Source organism: Ambystoma mexicanum, chromosome 2p (genome assembly GCF_040938575.1).
Source record: "Ambystoma mexicanum isolate Mex_15411 chromosome 2p, UKY_AmexF1_1, whole genome shotgun sequence".
Taxonomy (NCBI): Eukaryota; Metazoa; Chordata; class Amphibia; order Caudata; family Ambystomatidae; genus Ambystoma; species Ambystoma mexicanum.
Genome location: NC_090923.1, coordinates 1,335,176,883 through 1,335,198,984, shown reverse-complemented (window position 1 = coordinate 1,335,198,984; position 22,102 = coordinate 1,335,176,883). Strand labels below are relative to the sequence as shown.

General features: G+C 43.8%; 1 protein-coding gene across 3 annotated transcripts in view; it reads left to right on the top strand.

The window, feature by feature from the left end:
- Positions 1–22,102, top strand: part of EPN2 (epsin 2) — a 592,428-nt gene that overhangs the window by 422,986 nt on the left and 147,340 nt on the right. For all 3 annotated transcript variants that reach the window (XM_069645677.1, XM_069645678.1, XM_069645675.1), the window contains exon 7: positions 12,657–12,827. In XM_069645677.1, the coding sequence (XP_069501778.1) occupies positions 12,657–12,827 (171 nt within the window). The remainder of the gene's footprint in view (positions 1–12,656; positions 12,828–22,102) is intronic.

Below are 22,102 nucleotides of genomic sequence, written 5' to 3'. Positions count from 1 at the left end.
GATAATAGTGACAAATCAACATGACATTACCAGAATTCCATACAAAAACCACTAATAGAGGGTGCCCCCTTCTTGAATTTATCAATAAAACAGAACTCTGGCATTTTTATAACTATTCTTGTGATTTACCCAGTTTATAGTGGGAAGCGGTCACTCTCTCTGTATCCAAAAGATATTGCTGTTTATTGATGCTTTATACTACCATCCTAAAATATATAATGTTTACACTCTGTTTTTCGTCCCTTTTATGTGGGTGCAGGCAATTCTTCTGTCCCACCATCTCATTTTGACATTTTGTCCTTAATCGGGACATGTTCTATTTCAAACATGCATTTGTTGTTTCCCCAATGGTGCAGTGTTCTTGGTAATACTGCAAATGAACCAAAGAACTAATTATACACAGACCCATTGAAGAGGGATGGGCAAATTCACCCCCCCCCCCCTTCCTATGAGGTACATGATGCGGAAGAAGAGCAGGAGATGTCGTGAACGCCCATACTATTTCGGACCAATTCCTAGTGCTCCAATAATCGATAAGTATGTTGAGAGGTACCCACTCATCCAACCTTACACACCAGGTGTGGTACAAGCCTTACCCAGAGTGGATGAGGAGCCTCAGGCTGCAACCAAAGAGAGTTCAATTGACAGTATTGACTAAAGCGCCTAGAAGTCAAAACCACTGAAGTCGTTAGACACACCATGACGTAGCAGCTTTAGACAGGAACCACATGTGCCATCCGTACATTGGGACACAACCACACAACCAAATGCACGAAGAACACAAGCATCCAGTTCTATAGTTGGAGGACAGATACACATACATACTGTCATTGCTTTTATTATTTTGTCACTAGCTTAACGCAACAACGCACAAACCGCAAGAAGCAAAAGATGCTGAATAAAGCTTGCAGATGCTTATGTACAATTAATCTTATGGAACCGCAGGAGCACCTATGGGACCTGACAGTCCAGTGTGACTAAGATATGGTGAATATAGAATACCACAAACATGTTGAAGCCACGTTATGACGTACCAAAATTACAGCAGGCCACAAGCCTCTCAGCAAGAGCTGAGGGTCAATTCGGGCTGGACAAGAGCAAACATGTGAGACAGGACCCGTTGCCAAGGCCACCAGATACAAACAACATTCCATTCCCTGAACAACAGTAACACCAGCCACAGTAAATACAAATAATACCTCTTAATTCAGAGCTGCAGATGCACCAAATCATGGTCTCTGAACATGTGACCCGGCCGACTCAGATGATGAATCGAAACCAGAGCTGGGAACGAGACTCACACCGCCAGATAGAAGCTTGCAACAAAGATGTTACAACGAGAGACAAGTGTTGCGTGAGATGAACGGGCACTCTCATAGTCTAAGGTGGTACACACAAGTTACAATGCAGACACATAGTAATTCTCATTACCTTGAGAAGGTACACCAGGAGCTGATCACCATGCAGATCGAAGGCCTGGAGAGATCAGCTCTAGCCAATCACAGTTCAGGTCCCTAGGCATGGGTAGAAACAGGCAAGAACCAATGGTAACTGTAACGCTCACCTGATTCTCGCAGAGGCGCCGGTCTTGACTGGGCGACTACCGTATCTTCAAAAGTGATGTGTAGCACCCGGCTGGCTCTTTGGGCTGGACCTCTGTGCACTGTATGCCTGACTCGAAGAGTAAGATGTCTGCAGATAGAAAATATGGGATTAATGAACTGGGGTTATTGGGGTGTTCCTATCTCTTTCCTTTTCTCCTCTCCTGTAGAACCCCAAAGGTTAACGCTCTCACCTTAGGTAAGTGAACGCCGAGCTCTCCATCTGCCTCGGGGCAGGGTGCTGTAACCAGTTTCTTCACTGGATCGGTAGCGCAGGCCTCTTGCCTTCAGAGGACTGCTGTCCGTCGTTTACTTCACGAACGGTGAGTTCCGAATATTTCAAATGTCTTTAAAAGTCTTTTGTAATGCTGTCTCTTATTTTGCAGGGTTCCGGCGATGGCGGTTGACTGGCTGAAGTGAGTTGAGGATGGACCCGTATGCGGAATAGAAGCGCCTGGAAGCGCGTAAGTAAGCGCTTGTTGCTTGCTTCACGATGCGCACTAACTGTCCTTTTATTTTGCAGGTACCAGGTCGGAGCTGCTGAAGGATGCCGGAATGCCCACTGAGTTTGGCGTGGATGGAGTAATGGCACGTGAGTATTTAACGTTACCCAATGTCTTTAAACGCACCTTCTTTTGTCTTACAGATGCGGGATGCAGCGCGAGGCGTTGATGACAGCCGATGGACCAGGTAAGAGATGCGCTGTCACTGAAGACCGTAGTGCTAACCTGTTCTTTCTTGTCTTTATAGATGTTGCTGAAGACTGGATTCAGGATGGTAAGCCTTTTTCCTTTAGGCCCAGGATCAGATGCAGAAGACACGATGAGCGTTCTGCTGCAGAGGATGCAGAATAACGCAAAGCAAGATTCATCCATCGGGTGTGGTTTAAATAGCCTCCTGTAGTGCTTAGGTGTCTCCTTCCACAGCCACACCTAGGTAAGAAGAGTTCCTGCTTTCCAGAAGAGTTCCAATGTTCTGAACCTAGGGAGTGGCTCCTGCCCCACCCAACAGGAAAAGTAGTCCCAAACAGAAGAGGATCAGGGGTTCAACTGGCAGGTAAGTAAGCAGCATGGTCTGCTGCAGGTAAGTCCACCCAAGCATTATGAGCCCGGCGCTTGCAGCGCTGGGACTGGGCATATTTATGAGCCTGGCGCCACTGGCGCCAGGACAGGGTCCAAAAGGTCCCAATTGGGACTGGCTGGCACTCGGAACCTGGGTTATGAGTCTGCTTCCAAGGGAGTTGGGGAAGTCCTGGCCTTTTGGAAGCAGAGATCATGACAGTAACACCCTCACACTGCAACATTGTTTAGAGATAGTAATTTGGGCATAGACCAGGCCAGCCACCTGACATGCGAGAGCCAGTAGACTAGCATGTATAGTGTCCACTGTAGGTGGACTATTACTCAATACCCAATCCCAGAGTGCAATGGGTTTTCTGGAGAAGGGCCCAGGTTGTAGCGTCACTCTGTCATTTGTGTACAAAACTAGCCTGCGAGCCAGGAGACGTTGAGACGTCGTTGGATTTCATTTATCCTTGTACTGATTCCTGTTGGTTTTGGCTGTAATAAAATGCAGTTTGAACTTGCTGTCTGGCTGGGTCTAGATTCCTTTTGGGGAAAGGTATTGGGACTTCCAAGAGTCTGCAAACTCCTATTAGGCCTCCAACCTACCTGGGAGTTTGTCCCCAGCACCATATAAAATACATGGCTAAGAACCTAGGGTCAAATCATTGGCACCTGACAAATGAAAATGTCAGAGACTTTCAGACCTTCAATCTTCTGACATCCCCATTCTGGTATTAACTGTAAATCTCATTGTTCACACTTCTCATTATGTTTGGGCGATCTTATCCTTAAAACAATGTAGATCACCAATGAGTCCTTTTAATTGTCTTATGCCACTCAATATTGCATTAGAGATTATCCTCAAGTTTCTCTTTCTCATTTACCAACTCCATAAATATACTTCTGACCAACCCAACTTGGCCCAAGTTTTTATTTTAAAATTCTGGCTGTCCTTGTTCTTCTGATCCATTTGGTACCATTTTATGCATAAATGCTCATGATCGATTACAGATGTTGGTTAAAATGAACTTACGTTTTCGTTACTAGTTATTCATTCTAAACAAGATGTGGTGACTGTATATCAACACTCACACAATCTTCTTGCAGTGCACAGGCCCTCCACTAATGCAAGCTGTGCCACTAGCCTCCATCACAACTCTGCAATGCTAACATTGGCCCATGCGTCCATAGCAGCAATAATCCAAGGATACATTGAGTACAAACAGAAGATTGCTGGTGAACAAATCCCCCCCATCGTTATGCCACTGATCTATTCAAAGACTCTGGGCAGCCCTCATCTGACACTTTAATCAAAGTTGTCTAACACTGGACCGCTGTATGTAGTAAATAGGAACACCACCAGGTGCCATGTTGGTAGGCCACTGTAAAGTAACAAAACCATATACTGACGTTTCCGTCTCTATCTCCAACCTTCACCTGCTAAACTATTATCGCAGGGAATAACCATCAGCTGAAATGTAGCCACTAGTTCAAAAATAAAAGTTTTCATTCAATCACTGTTCTCAATACTTAGTAAAAACCAGACTAAACCCAGCCCTCACCCTTTTGAAGTAACCCTTAGGGAATAGATCAGCTGAATGAAGCATAATACACCTGCTCAAACAGGAACATGTACCTTTTGTGTATTTACAAACTCTCACTAGGAATCAAGATTCCAAAAGTGTTGCTTATTCGATAACGCATTGGAATACATTCGTTTGTAATCAAATTCCACTCAATCCCTCCTCAGTGTTCTGACTTGTCGTGTAGACCGATGAAACCTCCGTCCTCAAGTGACGCACATGGGAACTAAAAGAAACCCGCTGTGCGACCTTTGGGGCCACAGGTGGGAGATGTTACTTCCCGGATCCACGGAATCTCTGCAACACCGATGCTGCTGTCAATAAAGAACGAGGTTAAGTACCAGGCAATTACAATAAATATATCACAATAACCAAATGATCTGAATAGTCTTACCTATCTGGTGTTTGGGAAACCCAGAAGACCTAGGAAGGAGGTTCGAGGCTCGGATGATGCGGTCCCTAGAACAAGAGGACCGCGGGCAAGCGTGGATGCAAGATAAACCCCCTGTAGAACTAAAGCCGTGACTTGAATCCCAAAAAGGGAAATAGCGTAAAAGTTTAACAAAGTACCAAGGGACAATCCGAAGACAGGTTAGGGGCGTGTCAGAAATCCGGCAATAGGTAAACAGTTCCAGGCAAAGGTACAAAAGGGTAATCCGAAGGAGTCCAAGAGAGAGTTCCAATATCAAGGTAAACCAGTAGTGTAATCCAAACGTAGCGCCAACCAGGGTCTGAAGACAGCTGAGAAGCAATGAGTGTTCCGCACATCAAGCCTTATATACTGTGCGTTTCGGGGTCATGTGACGTCCACCAAGGTCACGTGGTAAACACCAGTCTGGATCACGTGAGCAGGTGAACGATCGGCGTGGAGGTGTAACGCCGCCCTTTCTGCTGTATATTCTCCATGGCAACTGCCAGTGCAATAAGGGCTGCAATCGAGCCCGTAAATCGTACCTGGTACGGAGCTTTCGGTTCTTTGGGAAAACCGAATCACATGAGCCTCGAACCCTGGAGGGAGGTGTTGGAGAAATGTGAGCAGTGTTCTGGTGTGCAGTGGATCGGTGTGCAGAGGATCGCCTAACACTCAGCCATATTCAGGAATCTAATTATCTCTTTTCCAGCTTTCTGAGGGAAGAATCCACACTGGCTCCTCTCGGATTCGTAGTGGAAGGTTGAATATTAAACAAAAGCATATCATTTGCATCGTGTCTCAACTGAGAGGAGTGGCCAATAAGGGGCTTATCCTCGACCCTGTTGCTTATGTATGACCGATGGTCACTTATACTTGGTTGCCCTTCTCTAAACATTTAACCAATATACAATAGTCATATGTACATTTAAATACCAGATATCCCGTGCTTGCTTACTTGCCTTTGCAACATCCTTGATTTTACCTTTTTTTTTTTTTTTTTTCTCACCATAGTCAACACAGTGAGAAACATTTCGGCCCCACTCCCGTTTTCCAGATTTCCTTATGGTTGGGTCTTTATTTTCTTTAAAACCTTTGTTTCCTTACCTCTGAGTACTGCCGTCATCAAATGCTTTGTGTTAATGGAGGCAACCCTCAAAACATTAAACTGCCAGCTGTCTTCAATTATGGGCCTATTCTGCTGCAAAATATTTCTAGCAAGATTTAGCCATATTCTTGGTCGGATTTAATCTGTTTCAGTGGTGATCTGGGCTTGCTTGTGAATAAGATTTCTAGAACAAGGTAAGAAATGGTTATCGGAAGAATTGCAGTCCGCCACATCTCCTTATGTTGGGGGTTTGACTACATATCAAAGCAAAAGTAGCATTGTGCAACCGCCAGACATCTGCGTACTCTAGAATGTGCACAGGCTCTGCAAGTACTTAAGCAGGGGCTCTTTGAGTTTGGAATCAGTCTGGTGCTTCAGTTAAAGTGACCCCCAATGATTGTGAATGGTTTCATAGTGTGTGGGCAACCCACCAGCAACATCCATCTCGGTAATCTGCCTCTGGGTTATATTACATTTGTGTTAACCCTATGCATACTAATGAATATAGGAATAGTCTATTAAGCTATTAAAGTTTTAACATCTAAATTCTTAAATAACGTACTAAAGATCTGTTTCAATGGGCACCCTCAGTGTACTGGATTGTACACCTTTAAGCAAAGTCTCCTGTATAGTAGACATAAAAAGATGCAGGCCTCCGAGGTACAGCAGCAGAATCAGTTTACATTCGCTATCAACAATGCATCAAGTATTTTGATCAGTCACCCATTATTGTCCAACATATGTTAATTGTACTGCCCTGGTGAGAATCACTGGGGGCTTTGAGCACCTCCTTCCTGTTATTTTGTTATATTTTATAAAAAGCACTTTGCATATGACAAAACTTGCCCAAAGCAGACCCTCTAGGATATTGCGGCATGAAATATTTGTTGGCATAAAAAAAGATTTGCAGCACAAAATTGCATTTATTGCGGCATTTTTGCGGGGTCTCTTAATCGGGTAAAAATGCTCCCATAAATGCAATTTTGTGATGGGAAACCTGCATTTTTATGGCACAATTTATTTCATGCTGCAATATCCTGAAAGGTCTGCCAAAGGTTCACATGAGCACTATACGCAACGAGTCGGAGCGTAATACAAACACAACAATTCATAACATTTAAAAAAGCAAAAAAAAGGTTTTAACATGAAGATATACATGCATTTCTTTACACCATAAGCACACTGTAGGAAAGAAAGCCATATTGTGTAACTACAATTAGAAAAACAATTCACATTTCTGACAGAGCGCTGTAAATTAATAGATACAATAAATATTACTGTTTAAAAGCACAGACAACCTTCTCCACCCGGTCATTGTTATGCAGTCTCACATTTTAATTGCTAGACTGTTACAACTGCATTGGACTAAATACAGTGACATCCAGATGCAATAGCAACCAATTTTCTCCTGCAGAGTTCGAAACGTTGATGCACTTTTATTATTAATTTTTGGCATAGATGGAAATGTGCGCTGCAAAGACTTTTGAGACCTGTACTTTATGAGCTAAAATTTACAAAATGCCACCCTGTTTTTATTTTGGGCTACCACCCTTTATTACTTATGTACAGGGGGTCAAACCTAACCAAGCACCCCCCCAAAATCTGCTTGGAATATTTGCATTCCTCACAGAAATCTATTAAAGAGCAAGATTTGTGGGGTGGGGGTGTTAGATGGTGGGAGGGGAGGTGACCTGGTTACTAGAGAGATGTATCTGCTGCTGGAGAGCAGGTTGAAGACTGCCACATTTCTATTGAATAAATTCAATGCAAAAGTGGCTTAAGAAGAGCATGGAGCAAAGGAGTTGCTGTCCTGGAATGTACTGCTTGGATTACCCCCAGAAGCGCACTTCAAGAATTGTGTAGACAATTGAGGTTTGTACCGACCTGGAAGTTCTGGAAAGTAGAATGGCCATCTTGAGTGGAAGGATGGGGACATCAAGCTCCAACAGTACATTTTTTAGGATGTTTTACTACTACTGTTGGGGCCCACCGACCTACTAAAGAAACTTGACAACAAATACTCCTTCAATATTGACAACACCCGTATCCCAGTCTCCCAGGCTGTAAAAACACTTGGGGTATACCTAGATGCCAACCTCTCCATGTACAGGCAAATCAACAACATTGCGTCCTCTGCAGCCTACTACACAACTAATAAATGCACCCCGGCCCTTCCTTAACCGGTAACTGCATAACTATTGTGAGAGCTTTAATTGGGTCTAGATTAGACTATTGCAATGTCCTCTTTGCTGGCACATCGGGAAAAAACCTTGAGAAACTAACAATCCAAAATAATGCTCTGTGTCACAATAGTCATCCCCAAAAGGGAACACATCTCTAATGCTAGAAGACAAGCCCACTGGCTACCCATCAGAGAATGTGTCCTCTTTAACACACTTGCCCTAACCCACAAGTGCATCAACCACACTGCCCCACCTTACCTATCGCAGAGAGTAAACTGACCCTTCTCCTCCAGACCAACGAGAACACCCTGCACCAATCAGCTGGTAGTACCCAAAGTGAAACGTGCCAGAGGGGTTGGTGTAAGCTTCCCCTTCATCGCTGCAAGGCAATGGAACGCCTTGCCGCTCTCCCTGAGAACAGAACCCCTGGATCTCGCTTTTCGTAAGGCCATCAAAACATGGCTATTTACTTAAGACTGTACATGAAAAGCACGCAATGTTTTGCACTGCTACCGTGCTAGGCCAATACGCAATCATGATGTGCTAGCTCTGTGTAACGCTCTAATGACTCATGACACAATCACATTATGTAAGCCCTCTGCAACCAAATCGTCTTCCATGTAACACAAAATGCGATGCCTCTGTAACTAAGTCGCTTTCCATGTTACAGCGCCAAAATGCCTCTGGGCTGTTTGTGCGCTTTATAATGCAAACAAAAACATAGAAATAAATGTGCAGTGGTACAACGCTAGCCTACGCAGTGTTAAGTGAACATTGGTGATGGTCCTCTCAGAGCTAATTATTCCTCCTTGGCTAAACAGTGACCATCTACCTCTCATACATATGGTGTTCCTATGCAAATTTAATAAAATAGTGATCTAAATAGCCAAGCTCAATTAAGCGTTTGCAATTCGCTAAGGCTGTGTCCCGCATATCCAGGAAAGAAACTGTAGAAGGGGAGGCTGGATAACTGGTCTAAGCAAATGAAACATCCAGTTACAACGCAAGCAGTGGCCATGAAGTTGTACACCAGTCTAGTGAAACAAGTGGTGGAGTCCAACATTTTCAACTGGATTGTTAAGCAAGATTGCAATAAGTAAGACCAGCTCAGTGGGTCGAGGACTGCAGATACGGTACGTCAAGGATGAAGAAGCTGGCTGAACTGCTCAGACACATGCAAGGCCTGGCACTGCAGACAGAGTTGGTGCAGAATGGAAGAAGCAGTTTGAGTCCACTTAGATGTCAAGATAATCTTTTGTGTAGTGTCAAACAATGAAGACAGGACATTCTGGCTGTTGGTTGCAAAGGGGACTTCAGGGCCGCTTAGGTAGAACATTTCTTCTAAGTGTTGAAAGTTCAATAACTACACAAACAGGAGGCCACTTAATTGGTAACGGGAAAATGCCCCTTTCAGGGATCACAAATCCCATGGAAGATGTACAGAGACTAATCGTAGAAGGTCAGGCCGAAAAGCTTAAATGCTCTGGCAAGCAGTTACTTCAAAGATGTAATCGAGTGGTGGGTATTAATACTATCAAGAGTGATTAGCTGTATTTGTGTAGGCGCTAGAATCCCTGCATCCTAAAGTTGCCCAGTGTAAAGCAAATAAAGGGGACCCCACCTACAGACATATTACCCTTCTGGATGTGGATAGTAAAGTTTGTGTCAAATGCTTCCTAATCCAGTTGGAAACCTAAATGGAGTCAACCAACCACAGTTACAGGCGGGCTTCTGAAAGAGAAGGCCCAACAGCAGACATGCCTTCATGCTACCCTTGCTAATGAGGCAATAGCAAATTTCATAGAAGGCCTCAATAGCCCACAGATTTACAGTGCTTAGTTAATATCTTAATTAAACAAAACTGGTTTGAGAAGTCTCGCATGGTTGTCATAAACAATTCCCTCTCTCGACCTCCTGTTTGCCTGCCTCCACTGTAGCCGAGACATTCCGATCCCCAAGATTATCCAGGAGCAATGAAAACCGTACTGTTGAAGTCTTGTCTGTTCAACAGAAACCCAAAGGTTGTCCCACTTTGTTTTTATCCATCGATCTATCTCCCATCAGGATTTTGTAAGGGATATTTTCTGGTTTTACTCCCACTGCCCCCTCCTCCTCTCTGCCCCCTTCTCCCCCTTCTCTTCTCTCTCTCGCTCTCTCTCTCCCTCCCTCTCTTTCTCTCACTCACCTCACTCCCCCTCTGTTTCTCTCTACCTGTCCTCCCTCTGGGATTTTTCTATTGTTCTACTCCCCCCACCACCCTTACCTCCAGTTCTGCTCCTCTCTATTTGCCTTTGCTGCTCTTACCAAATCTATTCTTTCTCTGTATGCTTATCGCTCCTCTCCGTCTCTAATTCACTGTCTACTCTATGTGCTAATTGTATCACTATTTCTCTGCTTATCTCTCCCAACTACCCTCCTCTTGCTTCAGTATGTCCCCACCACTGCTACCTTGCACTCACCACTCTCCTGCCATATACTCTATCACTTACATTCACTCACTTTCTAAATCCCCCTACATGTCTCTCCCGCGCTCTACCATCGCACCCCACTTCCCACACTGGACTTACCCAGTACCACACTCTCTCACAAAATACCTTATCTGTATTCTCTCCCAACACTGGCACAGTCTCTTCAGCACTCCAGTCCACCTTCCGCCCTTTGCCTGGTCTCACCCAAACACCTGTCAATGTCCTCTGTGCTGGATTAGATTTTATAGCCCGTACTACCCCCTTACAACACTCCTCCCAGCTCCATTGGTCTCCCTGGTACATGCTCCCCTTAGACAATCTCTGGGGGTTAGGACTTCCTCTGGAAGGCTTTAAGAAGGCTTTTAGCCCAGCCCCTTTCCATTTTCTATCTCCATTTGTGGGGTGAAATCAATGTGCTCAGTCTGCAAGTTTTCGTGGTGGCTTTCTTCTAATGCTGGTGTTTTGTTTCCCTGTGGATTTTGGGGAGGAATTCTTGGTGCCCTCTGCAGTCCCTTCTCCCTCTCAATTCACTTTCTATATTCAGATTCCCTTTGGGGGTCCATATGGGGTTGGTGGGTTGGGTGTTTGATGTCTCATCTCTGTTGGTTAGGCAAACCATTCCACATCTTTTCTCAGTTTCATTCCTTTGGTTCCAGTCTGGGTTTTCTTTGTAGTTGTGCCAAGGTGCATTTTGGGGGAGTTCTGAAAGAGAAGAGAACCCTGGCTGAAGAGAGGTTGACTGGCTTTGTGCAAGGGGCAGCGGTACTAGCAGTTATAGAAAATGCACACTCTGGGGCCAGGGACTGGGGAACCCCTCAACTCCCACATGGGGTAGGAATGAAGGAGTTGAGGGGGGTCCCTGAGGAGTCTGATGTACACCTTGGTAGGCCCTAGGTCCGGTAGGGTCCCCGAATCCCGAGTGTTGGGACCCTGTCTCGCTAACCACAAAAGTGAGCTCATCTGTGCATGCTTTTAAGGTCTGAGGTAAGCCTTTGATTCAGTGAAGCAACTGAGATTGAAGACATTATGTTTTCAAGACGGTCATGGCCAAATTACCTGAAGCCTTATGATAATACATTGGGGAAAGGGAGGGTTGGACCAAAAGATGCGTTAACAGACTTTTTCGATTGAGAGAGGGTTTAAAGAGGTTTGTATCCTTGCACACATCTTCAGCAAATCTACTCAGATCTTGATATTAACTTCACAGAAAGTGGGTTTTGGGGGGGGGACCATTTAAACAATGTTCCAAGCAAGACAAAGGCAGGAGTGAGTAGCTCTTACTTGCGAATATGTACAGAGAAAGGTTAGTTGCTCCCCAGTGTAGCGGTAACGGCTCTGAACATAGCCCCCTGTTTGTGGCACGAAAACCTTTGGCGTCTAGACACTGCCGAGTTTGCCATGCTAAGACTAGCAACTAATCTTCCACTGTGTACTTCATAACTTGACATGTCCGCAAAGATACTGCTAGTTCCTGTGCTCTTTTGTATAAAGAATTTAGGGGAACTGCCAGACTAATCTTTGGAAGATGAGAAATGCTGCTGATGGGTTTTGGAAAGGGATTGCTGTGAGTTAATCTGGAAACGTGTATAGGCGCCATACAAATGACCAATAAATAAAAATAAACTGCATTGGTTGGGAATTTGGACTTGCTCCACCAAATGTTTCTCCATTTGCCTCAGGATTACCATTGCCTGAAAGACGCTGGCAACCAGATTACAGGAAGCTGTAAAAACAAAAATCTTTGAGTCTCTGGGGAGAGGTCCAGAAGCCAACTTTTCTGTAGCCAACATTTAGTGAGTCCATGCTGTACAGCAAGCAGTCATTGTATGATAACGTTGCGTTTAGAAGTGTGGCCTTTTTGACACTTGAGTAACACGTAAATAACAGTTAAAACTGTGACCAGCATGAAAATGTGTATTTGTGTGTAAAGTGATGCATATTTTTTGTATATGTTAAGTGAGGAGGAATCCAAAATAAAGCTTATTTTAAGTAAGGTTACAGCATTATGGTAATCCTAAACAAATGTATTCTGGAAAAGTTTGAATACTTGACCTAGCTCTTCCTGTAGCAGACAGCCAGGGGGATGGCCCAGATTGCGCTCTTATTGCAAGCCACTATTATGCATTGTAGTATTGTTTCTGAAAACATTTGAATGAGTATGCATATTCATTGAGGTCATCTTGAAGTACCACTGTTAGTCTAGTTACTCACAGTATCCATGGTGTTGACCGTTATTGTAGGTACAAAAACATCAGCCTCTGATCCTTGGGGGCCAACGCCTGGATCTGCTACCAAATCTCTCCCCAAGAATGCTGACCCCTGGGCTTCTTCTCAATCTTCATCCATTGCTAAAATATCTGCAGATCCATGGGGACCTTCGCCTTCAAACAAAACAAGTATTTCTGCTTCTGGTAAGAAATCCTTATTCGGTACTTTAAACTGACTCTAGTTAGACAGACTTTTTGTTCAGTAATGGGGGGGTTTCATGGGAGTATTGTGTATTGCGATGAATATGCCCACTGATACAATTTATTTGTTACTAAATTGAGCTTTGCAACGATCAACAGTGCCTTGTTATGATGAACCCTCATTCTTTCTTCAAAAGAACATCTGATAGCACTTAAGCTTTATTAAATGTTTTCAGTTCCCACACTGCATTCATAGCCTGATTGTGGCTTATTTTTGGGGTTAAAAAAGGCTTGGCATGAGATGTTTCCATAAACTAATTTCCTCTTGAGGAGTTGAATAGCTTATGGTGAGGGCACAGTCACACTTCTACTCAGATAGCTGCTGGTCAGTACGCTCCTGAACTCTAGATTTGCCTTCTCGCATGACTGCTGTTATTGCATTTCTCTGCCATTGATGCGCTACCCACTCTGCCCAAATTGTTTTCTCAGCGTGTGACCTTTGCAGGGATGTAGCACACATTGGAGGATGAGCAGACAGAAATGTTTTCACACATTGCCAAAGGAAACTGGGCTTTGGTGAAAATAGCCTACAGGAGAAGCTCATAGATCAGCACTTCCCTCTCACTGAATCAGTTGCCGGGTAAAACCTACACTAAACCTGCTACAGTTTTGTCCTGAACACTTAAGTGGATCCCGACCAGGCCTTCTGCCTGAAATGTTTCACATACAGTCCCTCTAAATTATCTTGCAACTAGGTGGTAACCCTCTCTCACTGGTCTGGCTGCTTATCCAAAATATTCACAAGAAACAAAAAACAAAAATTTAGTACAAGCTTGCTAATAACTTAAATCTAAAAAGTAATGCTTGGGAGGGTTTGAATTAATGAAAACCATGGTCATTGCTCTGTACAACCTTTCATGCATTTCCCCTATGCCTGAGCCATAGTAGAAGGGGGGAGGGGCGGGGGGGGCAAACAAACACAAAGCTGTTTTGGTCCTCTCACCAATGGGAATTGTGCAATTCAAACTGTTAGGCCATGTTCCCTCTTCATAGGTACAGAAGCAACCTTGACATCGTTGTCCTTCTCACGCAGTGATCTATTCAAAAGATGCATCTCACCACAATGAAGCTGAAACATGTCTCTGGTTACTTGTGCTGTTGTTCAAAATGAATACCTAGAAGTTCGGTCTTTTCAGTTTTGAAGAGTTGCCACTAACCAGTACATAAAACAAAAGCAATATTTTATTTAACAATGAATGTACAACTTTTTTTTCCATAAATCAATCTCCAAAAACAAATGAAATAGCATTTGGGACAAGAAAAGCAGCTGTATGACAAAGCAGTCACTGCACATTCTGGGATTCGAGGCACAGGCGCCATTGATACGTTTTGCATTTGGGTACAAAGCGGTAGAATGTGGTCTGCAGCTAACCGTAGTGGCTACCTAAAGGAAATGGGTATGCAAGTCTGGAGGAAGAGCATAAAGGGAAACAGAGAAGGGGTGTACAGTAACATTAAGAAACCGGAGGGTGAACAGAAGCATGGTAGGGTTATTCAACTTTTTCAAGTTCAATGGATTACCCACATACTGATGCAAGATTAAGGTTGGTCACTATTTTTGAGTCAAAATGAACATAGGGCAGGCTGTACCCTTCCACTGGGCTAGCTGCTATATTCTTTCAACCTAATTGGCTGCCAGTGCCTAACCTTCTGCTCATATACCTCCAAAGATTTTCACTTAGTTTTTTTGTTGAGATTTGAACACGGGAGACCCCAAAGAATTGTGGCAAGGGGACTTTAGATGGTATCTGAAAAGCATTGATATTTGGGAAAGGAGAGCTTGATTTAGGGATCTACAATAATGAACGGGTGAGGCAGGTGAGTTGGCTGGCATGAGGGATAAGACGTGGGAAGAAATAATTTGGTTTATCAGAGTTAAGATGGAGAGAAGCGCCATTCTGATTTTGATGAAAACTGTTGGATATCGAAAGAAAAGGAGACAGATTTGAGCATTATCAAGCTATGAATGATCAGAAAGGCCAAAGGAAGAAATGATTGATGGAAGAGAATAGATGATGACCTGGCACTGAGCCATGCATACATTAATCCAAAATGAAGGGGCCTTTCACAGAGCAGAAGAGGGCATAGAATTTTAGATTCACAGATTTGCATAGTCCGCCTTCTAGTGGTTACTCCACAGCATGGCAACTGTTTATCAAACTTGGGCATTGACAGGACTGCCTTTGTAATTGGAGTCATGTATGACATGCACATGCTGCTCACATCTCTCCTTCCAGTAGACATCCTGCTTGGATTATACTGCTACATTCCATCACTTTTCTGCCACACTCGGGAGTTCCCTTTGTAGATTCTGGGCCAGAGCTTCATTTATTTTTAGGGATGCAGTCACACATATGCAGTCACACCACTTCACGTGCCATCCTCACTTCTCTAGCTGTTTTCTCTGCACCAGCAGAGCATTTGGCAAACAGAGCATTTATTTTCTACTTTTCTTCAATTCCTTTTCCCCACTGGTTCCTCTGCATGATGTTGGTGCATGCCTTTGCCAGTTATGCGATCAAACTGCGAGCAGCAGGTACTAGCGGTGTGGCCTACTCCCTTTGTTTGAAACACAGCTGGGACAGCTGCTGCTTTGGTCACACTATCACATGAACTTTAATGGCTTTTGCAGAAGTTGAAGTACCTGTTTACTCTACAGTAATTAATCTCACAGAAGACAAAATGTCCAGGAAGAGACCAATTCCTCCATGCATCGCAGTTTGGTCAGCAGTCCTTTCTGGTGTTCGTTGGTTCCTGGATGGTACTTCAGTCTGTTCACTACCAGAAACATCTCTGACAAATCCTTTTCATGGACAAAGACCACAGCCACTTTAAGGCACCGCTTCTTGGGGCTAAACTGGGGGTGAGGCAACCATCTCAAAGCTCCCTATAAAAAGGTAAAAAACTGTTGGCTCATCACAGTCTGTATACATCTGTAAGTGCTTAGAAAGAGACCCTTGATTGGAAGCGCTACTGCCTGTTGCAGTTATCAGCGATTGCACAGGGTCTGACCGCTTACTGCAAGGGCTTGTTTGCCTTGCTCCTGGTGCTCTAGGCCTTGCACATAATCCTGTTCTGGCTCAGGAGTAGTTACCTGAATTCTGTAAGATGGTATACTTAGTATGAAAACACTGCCATTTCAGAACCTATGTTGCAAGTGCTAGTGGAACACTGAAGGATGGTGCAATCCAGGAAATATCACTCCCCCCCATGGTACTTCTTTGAGTAAGGACATTTGGCCTCCGGTGTAGAGTGGCTGGCCTCAGCACAGACATTCTGCCACCTACACTACATTTGCTTTGGGATTCTCTCATCAACTTTCTTTACTTCTGCTCCCATTTACTAATCTACCTTTGTTTTCTACTTTTGAATGCCAGTTAACCTTCTTCTCTAAACCCTATTTAATTGCTTTCCCAAACATTTACTTCATCTGGGACCTATCAATACTTTTTGCGACAGTCTTAACATTCTTCTTTCATCCTTTCTTCATCTTGAGTTACCTTTGATCTTCCTTGCTGACTATAATCTCCATCGTTCTTACACTCATTCTAACTCCCCTCTTATCTATACTTGGCCCATACCTTCTTAATATCCCTAACCCTCCTTCTCATCTCTCTGGATCTAGTTTAAATCTAGAACCACTGATCTACTCTTCTTGATTTCTTTCACTCTACTTACGTTTATTTTCTCCAAAAAGGACTAACTTGCTGCGCGCTCATCTCCGCATTGTTCTGTGTTGCACCCTGAACCGTATTGTCACATCCTCCTGATTCTGATACTCCCGCTTCTCTTATTGCATCTGATTTTGCAGAAATCACTTTCTGACAAAATCTCCACTCAAATGGATTGTGTCTCCCACGTATTCCTAATCTTATGATGATTATCTCTCCATTTTCAGCTGCTTCAGAATTTGTTTTCGACAGCGGGCGCTGTGTGCACTGTCGTTGAGTCGATTTCCTTAGAGTGCCTCTGTTCGGCGGTCGACTTCATTATCAGTATAAGTAGCGCATGCAGCGCCCGTTGGCTTCAGTTCTGTTTTTCAGAGCTAACGCTTCGATAGAATTATGGCGTGCTCCGTTCTTCATTGAAAATGGGGGTTTTTGTTTGGAAAATGTCTTTTTTGTCAACACAATCGATTCCCAAGTCGGGCTTCAAGAAGTGGCAAAACTGCGTGTCGAAGATGTCAATCACCAACCCCCACCACGTATGTCTGGGTTCCGGGCACCGTACCTCCAACTGTGGCTCCTGTCAGGCGATGACAGAGAAGGCTCTTGGGGAGCGTAAAAGGTAAATTGGCGATGTGGAGGTTACCTTCAAAGTCACCTTCGAAGAGGTAAAAAAAGACTGAGTCGAGGGATTCTTCCGGTCACAAAAAGTCCAAAACGGTCTTGCTCGAGAAGTTAATCGTGACATTCTTTGTCTTCGAAGAAGGCCAAGAAGAGGCATCATAGGTCACCTTCGACCCGCAGTGATTCCTCGATTTAGGTAATCAAGTATCCTACGAAATCGGATTCCCCTGATAAATGGGACGCATTATGTGGTGAGATGCTTTGAATCGTCGAGAATGCGGTCTCGATCCCCTCGGACAAGCAGAAAAACATGCCCCAGTCACTCCGCATAAGGACGACAAAGGGAAGTCGAAGACATTTTTGAAGCCGAGCTGGAAGCCGGTTTTACATCGAGAAAGTTCTCGATCCGATGACATTTTTTTGCCCATCTATGGTTCCTTTGAAGAAGCACAAGAACTTTGACGCCTTTGCCGACTGCGTCAGAGCCGTCGAATCAGATACCAAAGTCAATGCGGTCTAAATTGAAGCCAGTAGTGGTACAGGAAAAGGTTTACAAGCCTTTACCTAAAAAGGACTATTTTGTCAGCCATATATGAGGAACCTCCTTCTGATGACCATACACCCCCTTTTGGACTACAGTTCGGCACCCCTAATGTGCCAGAGGAACTAATATATCTGAGTCCAGGCTAAGAGGTTTATATGATAACCTTCAGTCAGCCAGTGGGTTGCATACCTCGCCAGATTTAGTTTGGCAAACCAGACCCAACTGAGCATGCTCACTCTTCATACAGAAAACTTATGGGAAATGTTATTGAATATTTAGGATGGAGTAGACCTACTCCTTTTTTTGAGCAGGAGGACATGGCGGACATCTTGGACCAGGCTCCTCAAAGACCCTATTTTGCCCTTTCACATGGCATTACAGGAAAGTGTCTCCGCAAATTGGGAAACACCAGAAACTGCTGCAGCAGTAAATAAAAACATACTTTGTGAGGAAGTACAGACCATTCAGCAGTGACCCGGATTACCTCACTAAGCATACCACACCAGAAAGCTTGGTGGTTCATGCTGCTACATCTACCAAGCAGTTAGCTTACCCATCCATCCCTCCTGACAGTGATAAGAGAGTGGATGCCTGGGTGAGAAACGTTTTCACTCCTGGTAGTATGGGATTGAAGTCTATTAATGGGACTTGTACATTATCAAGATTTAAGTTTACCCTGTGGGGCTGTGTTGCTATGGCTGCTGACCACATCCTGGAAGGAGAGGAAAGAGACAGCTTCCTGGCAATCATCAAGGATGGTAAGGAGGCCATGTGCAAGCTAGACTAGTCTCCCATCACAAACCTCAGATATTTCCGGCAAGAGGGATGAATAGGCTAAATGTATCTGTGCCACCTCTTTGGCAATGACGGAATGACCCTCTAAAGCGTCCGTCTCTTGAAATGCGTTAACATGTCTGCTCTGAAGTTGAGAATGGGTTGTTTATCTCCCGATGAATTCTGTGCTAGAGAAACATTTTGAGTACAAACTTATTTTGTGTGCAGTCTTCAATACCCTGTAAATCACCTAGACCAGAAGCTGTTGGATTATCTTGCAGTGATCAAACCAGACAAATATAGATTTCAAATTTCCTAACCCCATCGAACAGCTTTCCATACAGACTGTACATGGTTGTTAAAGAAAGGTCAATTAATATGAGGGCGGAAAAAGGGGAGAAATGAAAGAGGAAATTTAAGGGTAAGATCTACTGAAAAAGGCAGGCAAAAAAAAGAAATGCACACATTTTGCTCATGTGAAGTCCTCTGCCTAAACTGGGGGATTCGGTGAGGTTATCAAAAGTCATGGGCCACCTTGGGCAGCTGAATGCTGGACCCGAACAAGGAATATTGGGAGCCCCAGACCAACTGTGCCATCCAAAAACATTGCTGCAGCATAGCACTGACCATGGCTCCAGCAACCTATACAATACATTCAGTTCCCTCGCCCACTTTTGTGAGTTCTAGCGCAATCCTTCTCGTGTATTTTATAATCCTTGTTTTTGTGACACTTTTACACCAGCCCTTGTGTTTTCTTAATACCTACACCCAGGTGTCGTATGTACCCCTTACATTATCCAGTTTTATTCAGTGCATCGTTTAGTGCGTGAGGAGAAAACAGAAAAGTAATTCAAGTTATTTGTAACTGTAAATCCACATATTGCATTCAACAGTATCTTCACATTAATCTGTGTATGTCTTCGCGCCTTGGCCTCTGCCTTCCGAATCACATATTTGTGGGTCTATGCTATCACAATTAGGGGCATCATTTGAGTATTATATATATATATATATTCCCCCAAGTACCCCCCTAACCCTGTACCCTAAATGTATAATCACTGACTTGTATTACCCCCTGAAAAACGGGTTGCAAAATATGCCGGGAAACTACTGTAATGAGTTGTGTGCGTACCAATTGTCGTACCGCTGACAACAGCTGGTAAGGGATCATGGCAGTTCAAGCATAATTAGTTTTGAAATTCAAATGTATATTTGTTGTTTCTTCACAAGTCAATACATTTAATGTATTTCAGTTCTAGTTATTAAGGTTAACCTGATGCACTCACAATTTGCTTAGTGATGCATGTAGTGCTCGTTAAACATTTCTCCACACACACTATTTACAGTGTTTCTCTAAGCCATAGTTTCATCTCGCACTAGCTCATAACAATTGCCATTCTCCTGGTCCCTGTATTTTCCAGACGACTCTGAGGACAATCCTGTCCCACAAACAGCCAGCCTATATTCCAGAGGCCAGTTGGCATGTTGAGGTGCATATATTTGTCTCACAGGGCTATAGGCATTGAACACATCCTGCTTCCTTGATATTGCAGTGCCAGCTTTTGAAATTCAAAATCTGTCTTCTCGGCCATATCGATTTTGGAACTCAAGCTCCCTCCTTCATAGCTGCTGGCCGGGACTTGTGGATGACATTGTCACGGATAGCTCTAAGCTGGTCATTCTGGTAGTCTGGCACTTCTTCACATGCAGCGTCCCACTCTTATTTGCTTTCCCTATCTATGATGTTAGAAATAATTTGGATTAATACCTTTTGCGTTATGCTACCCAAATCTTTGATGACTTTAGGTTCATCCTGCATTTACATTCAGAAGCTGCAACCCTTTAATCTTGGTATCTTTCTAGCGCCCCTAATTTTTCTAAATCCCCTTGGTTACACCCCATGCTGAGGCTACAGAATTGGCTTGGTCCCAGATCCTCCACTCCAGACTGCTGCCGATCTGCCTTTCAAAAGTCAGCATATCCTTTTGTTTAGCAAATAGCTGCTGCTGTTGAACATTTAGGAACGTGAAATGTTGCTTGAAAGGTCTATCAGCAGAACAAAATGCACTGAAAAAAAACATGCCATCTGTAACGGTCCATTTTTCAGGCCAGTTCCTTTTTGCACAATTTTGCCCAAAGTGTCTGATTGCATGACCCTTTCGTCCCTTAAGTTCCTAGGGTTTGGATCATGCTACAGCATTCACTGAATCAATGTCAAGGCTGTGGTTCTTAAGTCATCCTGTGTCTATTCAAGGCATTCAAGTCTATTGTCTGTGCTGGTGCCATTGTGGTAACAGTTAACATACACTTTGATAGCAAAATCATAACATTGACTTACTGGAGTTTCGCCTTCAACTGCTGGAATGCAAACAGGAGCTTCTAGGGTCTCAAGCATTTCATGTACAATAATGTTAAAATACTCAACTCTAAATGGTTAATTGAACCACACTTGTTGCTTGCAGATCCTTCATTCTCAGTCTGTTATCCACTGCAAGTTTCTGCCATTCAACTGTCCTCCTGTGGCCCAAAATATATGTATTTTGAGCAGTTTTCAGTTGGATTCGTTTTCAGTGTTGGTCTTCTTACTACATTCTTTTTAGATTTTGGTTTAATACTGGGCCTGACTTCTACTTTTGGAGTTAAATTGCCTTTGACCCATTCTGAATCAGGTGCTGTCTTTGATCAATTCTTGTTTCCTGCATTCTAGAACAGACTCTGGTAGTGAGTGCACAGTACACTGAGGTTCTCTGGTCTTGGGAGCATTCCAGGGCACTTTGTATAAACTCTAGATTGGGTTTCTACAGCTTACGACTCTCCAGATGTTTGGACTACAACTCCCATGATGAATCCCTCACCATTTACTAAGCTAGTCTGAACTAATCGGAGTTGCAGTCCAAAACATCTAGTCTGCTAATAATGTGTGGGATTTGCCTAATTTGTTCATAGAACCTCTGTTTTAAATACCAGAGCTGGGAGAGGTCCTTGGGTCTCCAAAGGTCTCTGCGCTCATGTCTCAGGTCTGTCACTTCCTGTTTATCCTGCGAGTAGACCTGGTCCCTCAGCAATGCTTCTACCCTCTCATTTTCTGTTTGAGTACAGTTTTGTGTAAAAGTCTGCCCCCCCCCCCCCCTTTTTTTTTTTTTTTTTACACTGACTCTTCAGAGTTCTATAGGGCTCGGAAGGTGACCTTCAGAGCCTTCCAAACCAGGTGCTACGGTACCTCTCCATTATCATTCACCTTAAATTCCCTTGTTTCGATCCTGATAGCATCGTGGAAAAGAGGTGGTGAACAGTGTTACAAATACGCTTGTCCGTCAGTGGTCTGTACCGCAGGTCAATGGATGTCGTGCACATGGTCCGACCATTCCTCCTCCTGTATATACGTCCCCACTATATCATGTGCATTTTCAGCATCAATCCGGATATAATCCAACCGTGTGTATGTTTTGTGGGTGGGGAATAAAAAGTGAAGACCTTTTGGTTGGGGTGCTTTGTCCTCCATACAGCCATCATGTAATGTGTTTGCATATTTGTGGTAAAAGCATCTTCTGATCCCTATATTGGTTGTCGCCCCTTCCCTTAATGAGTGCCAATCTTTCAGCGGGCCTGCT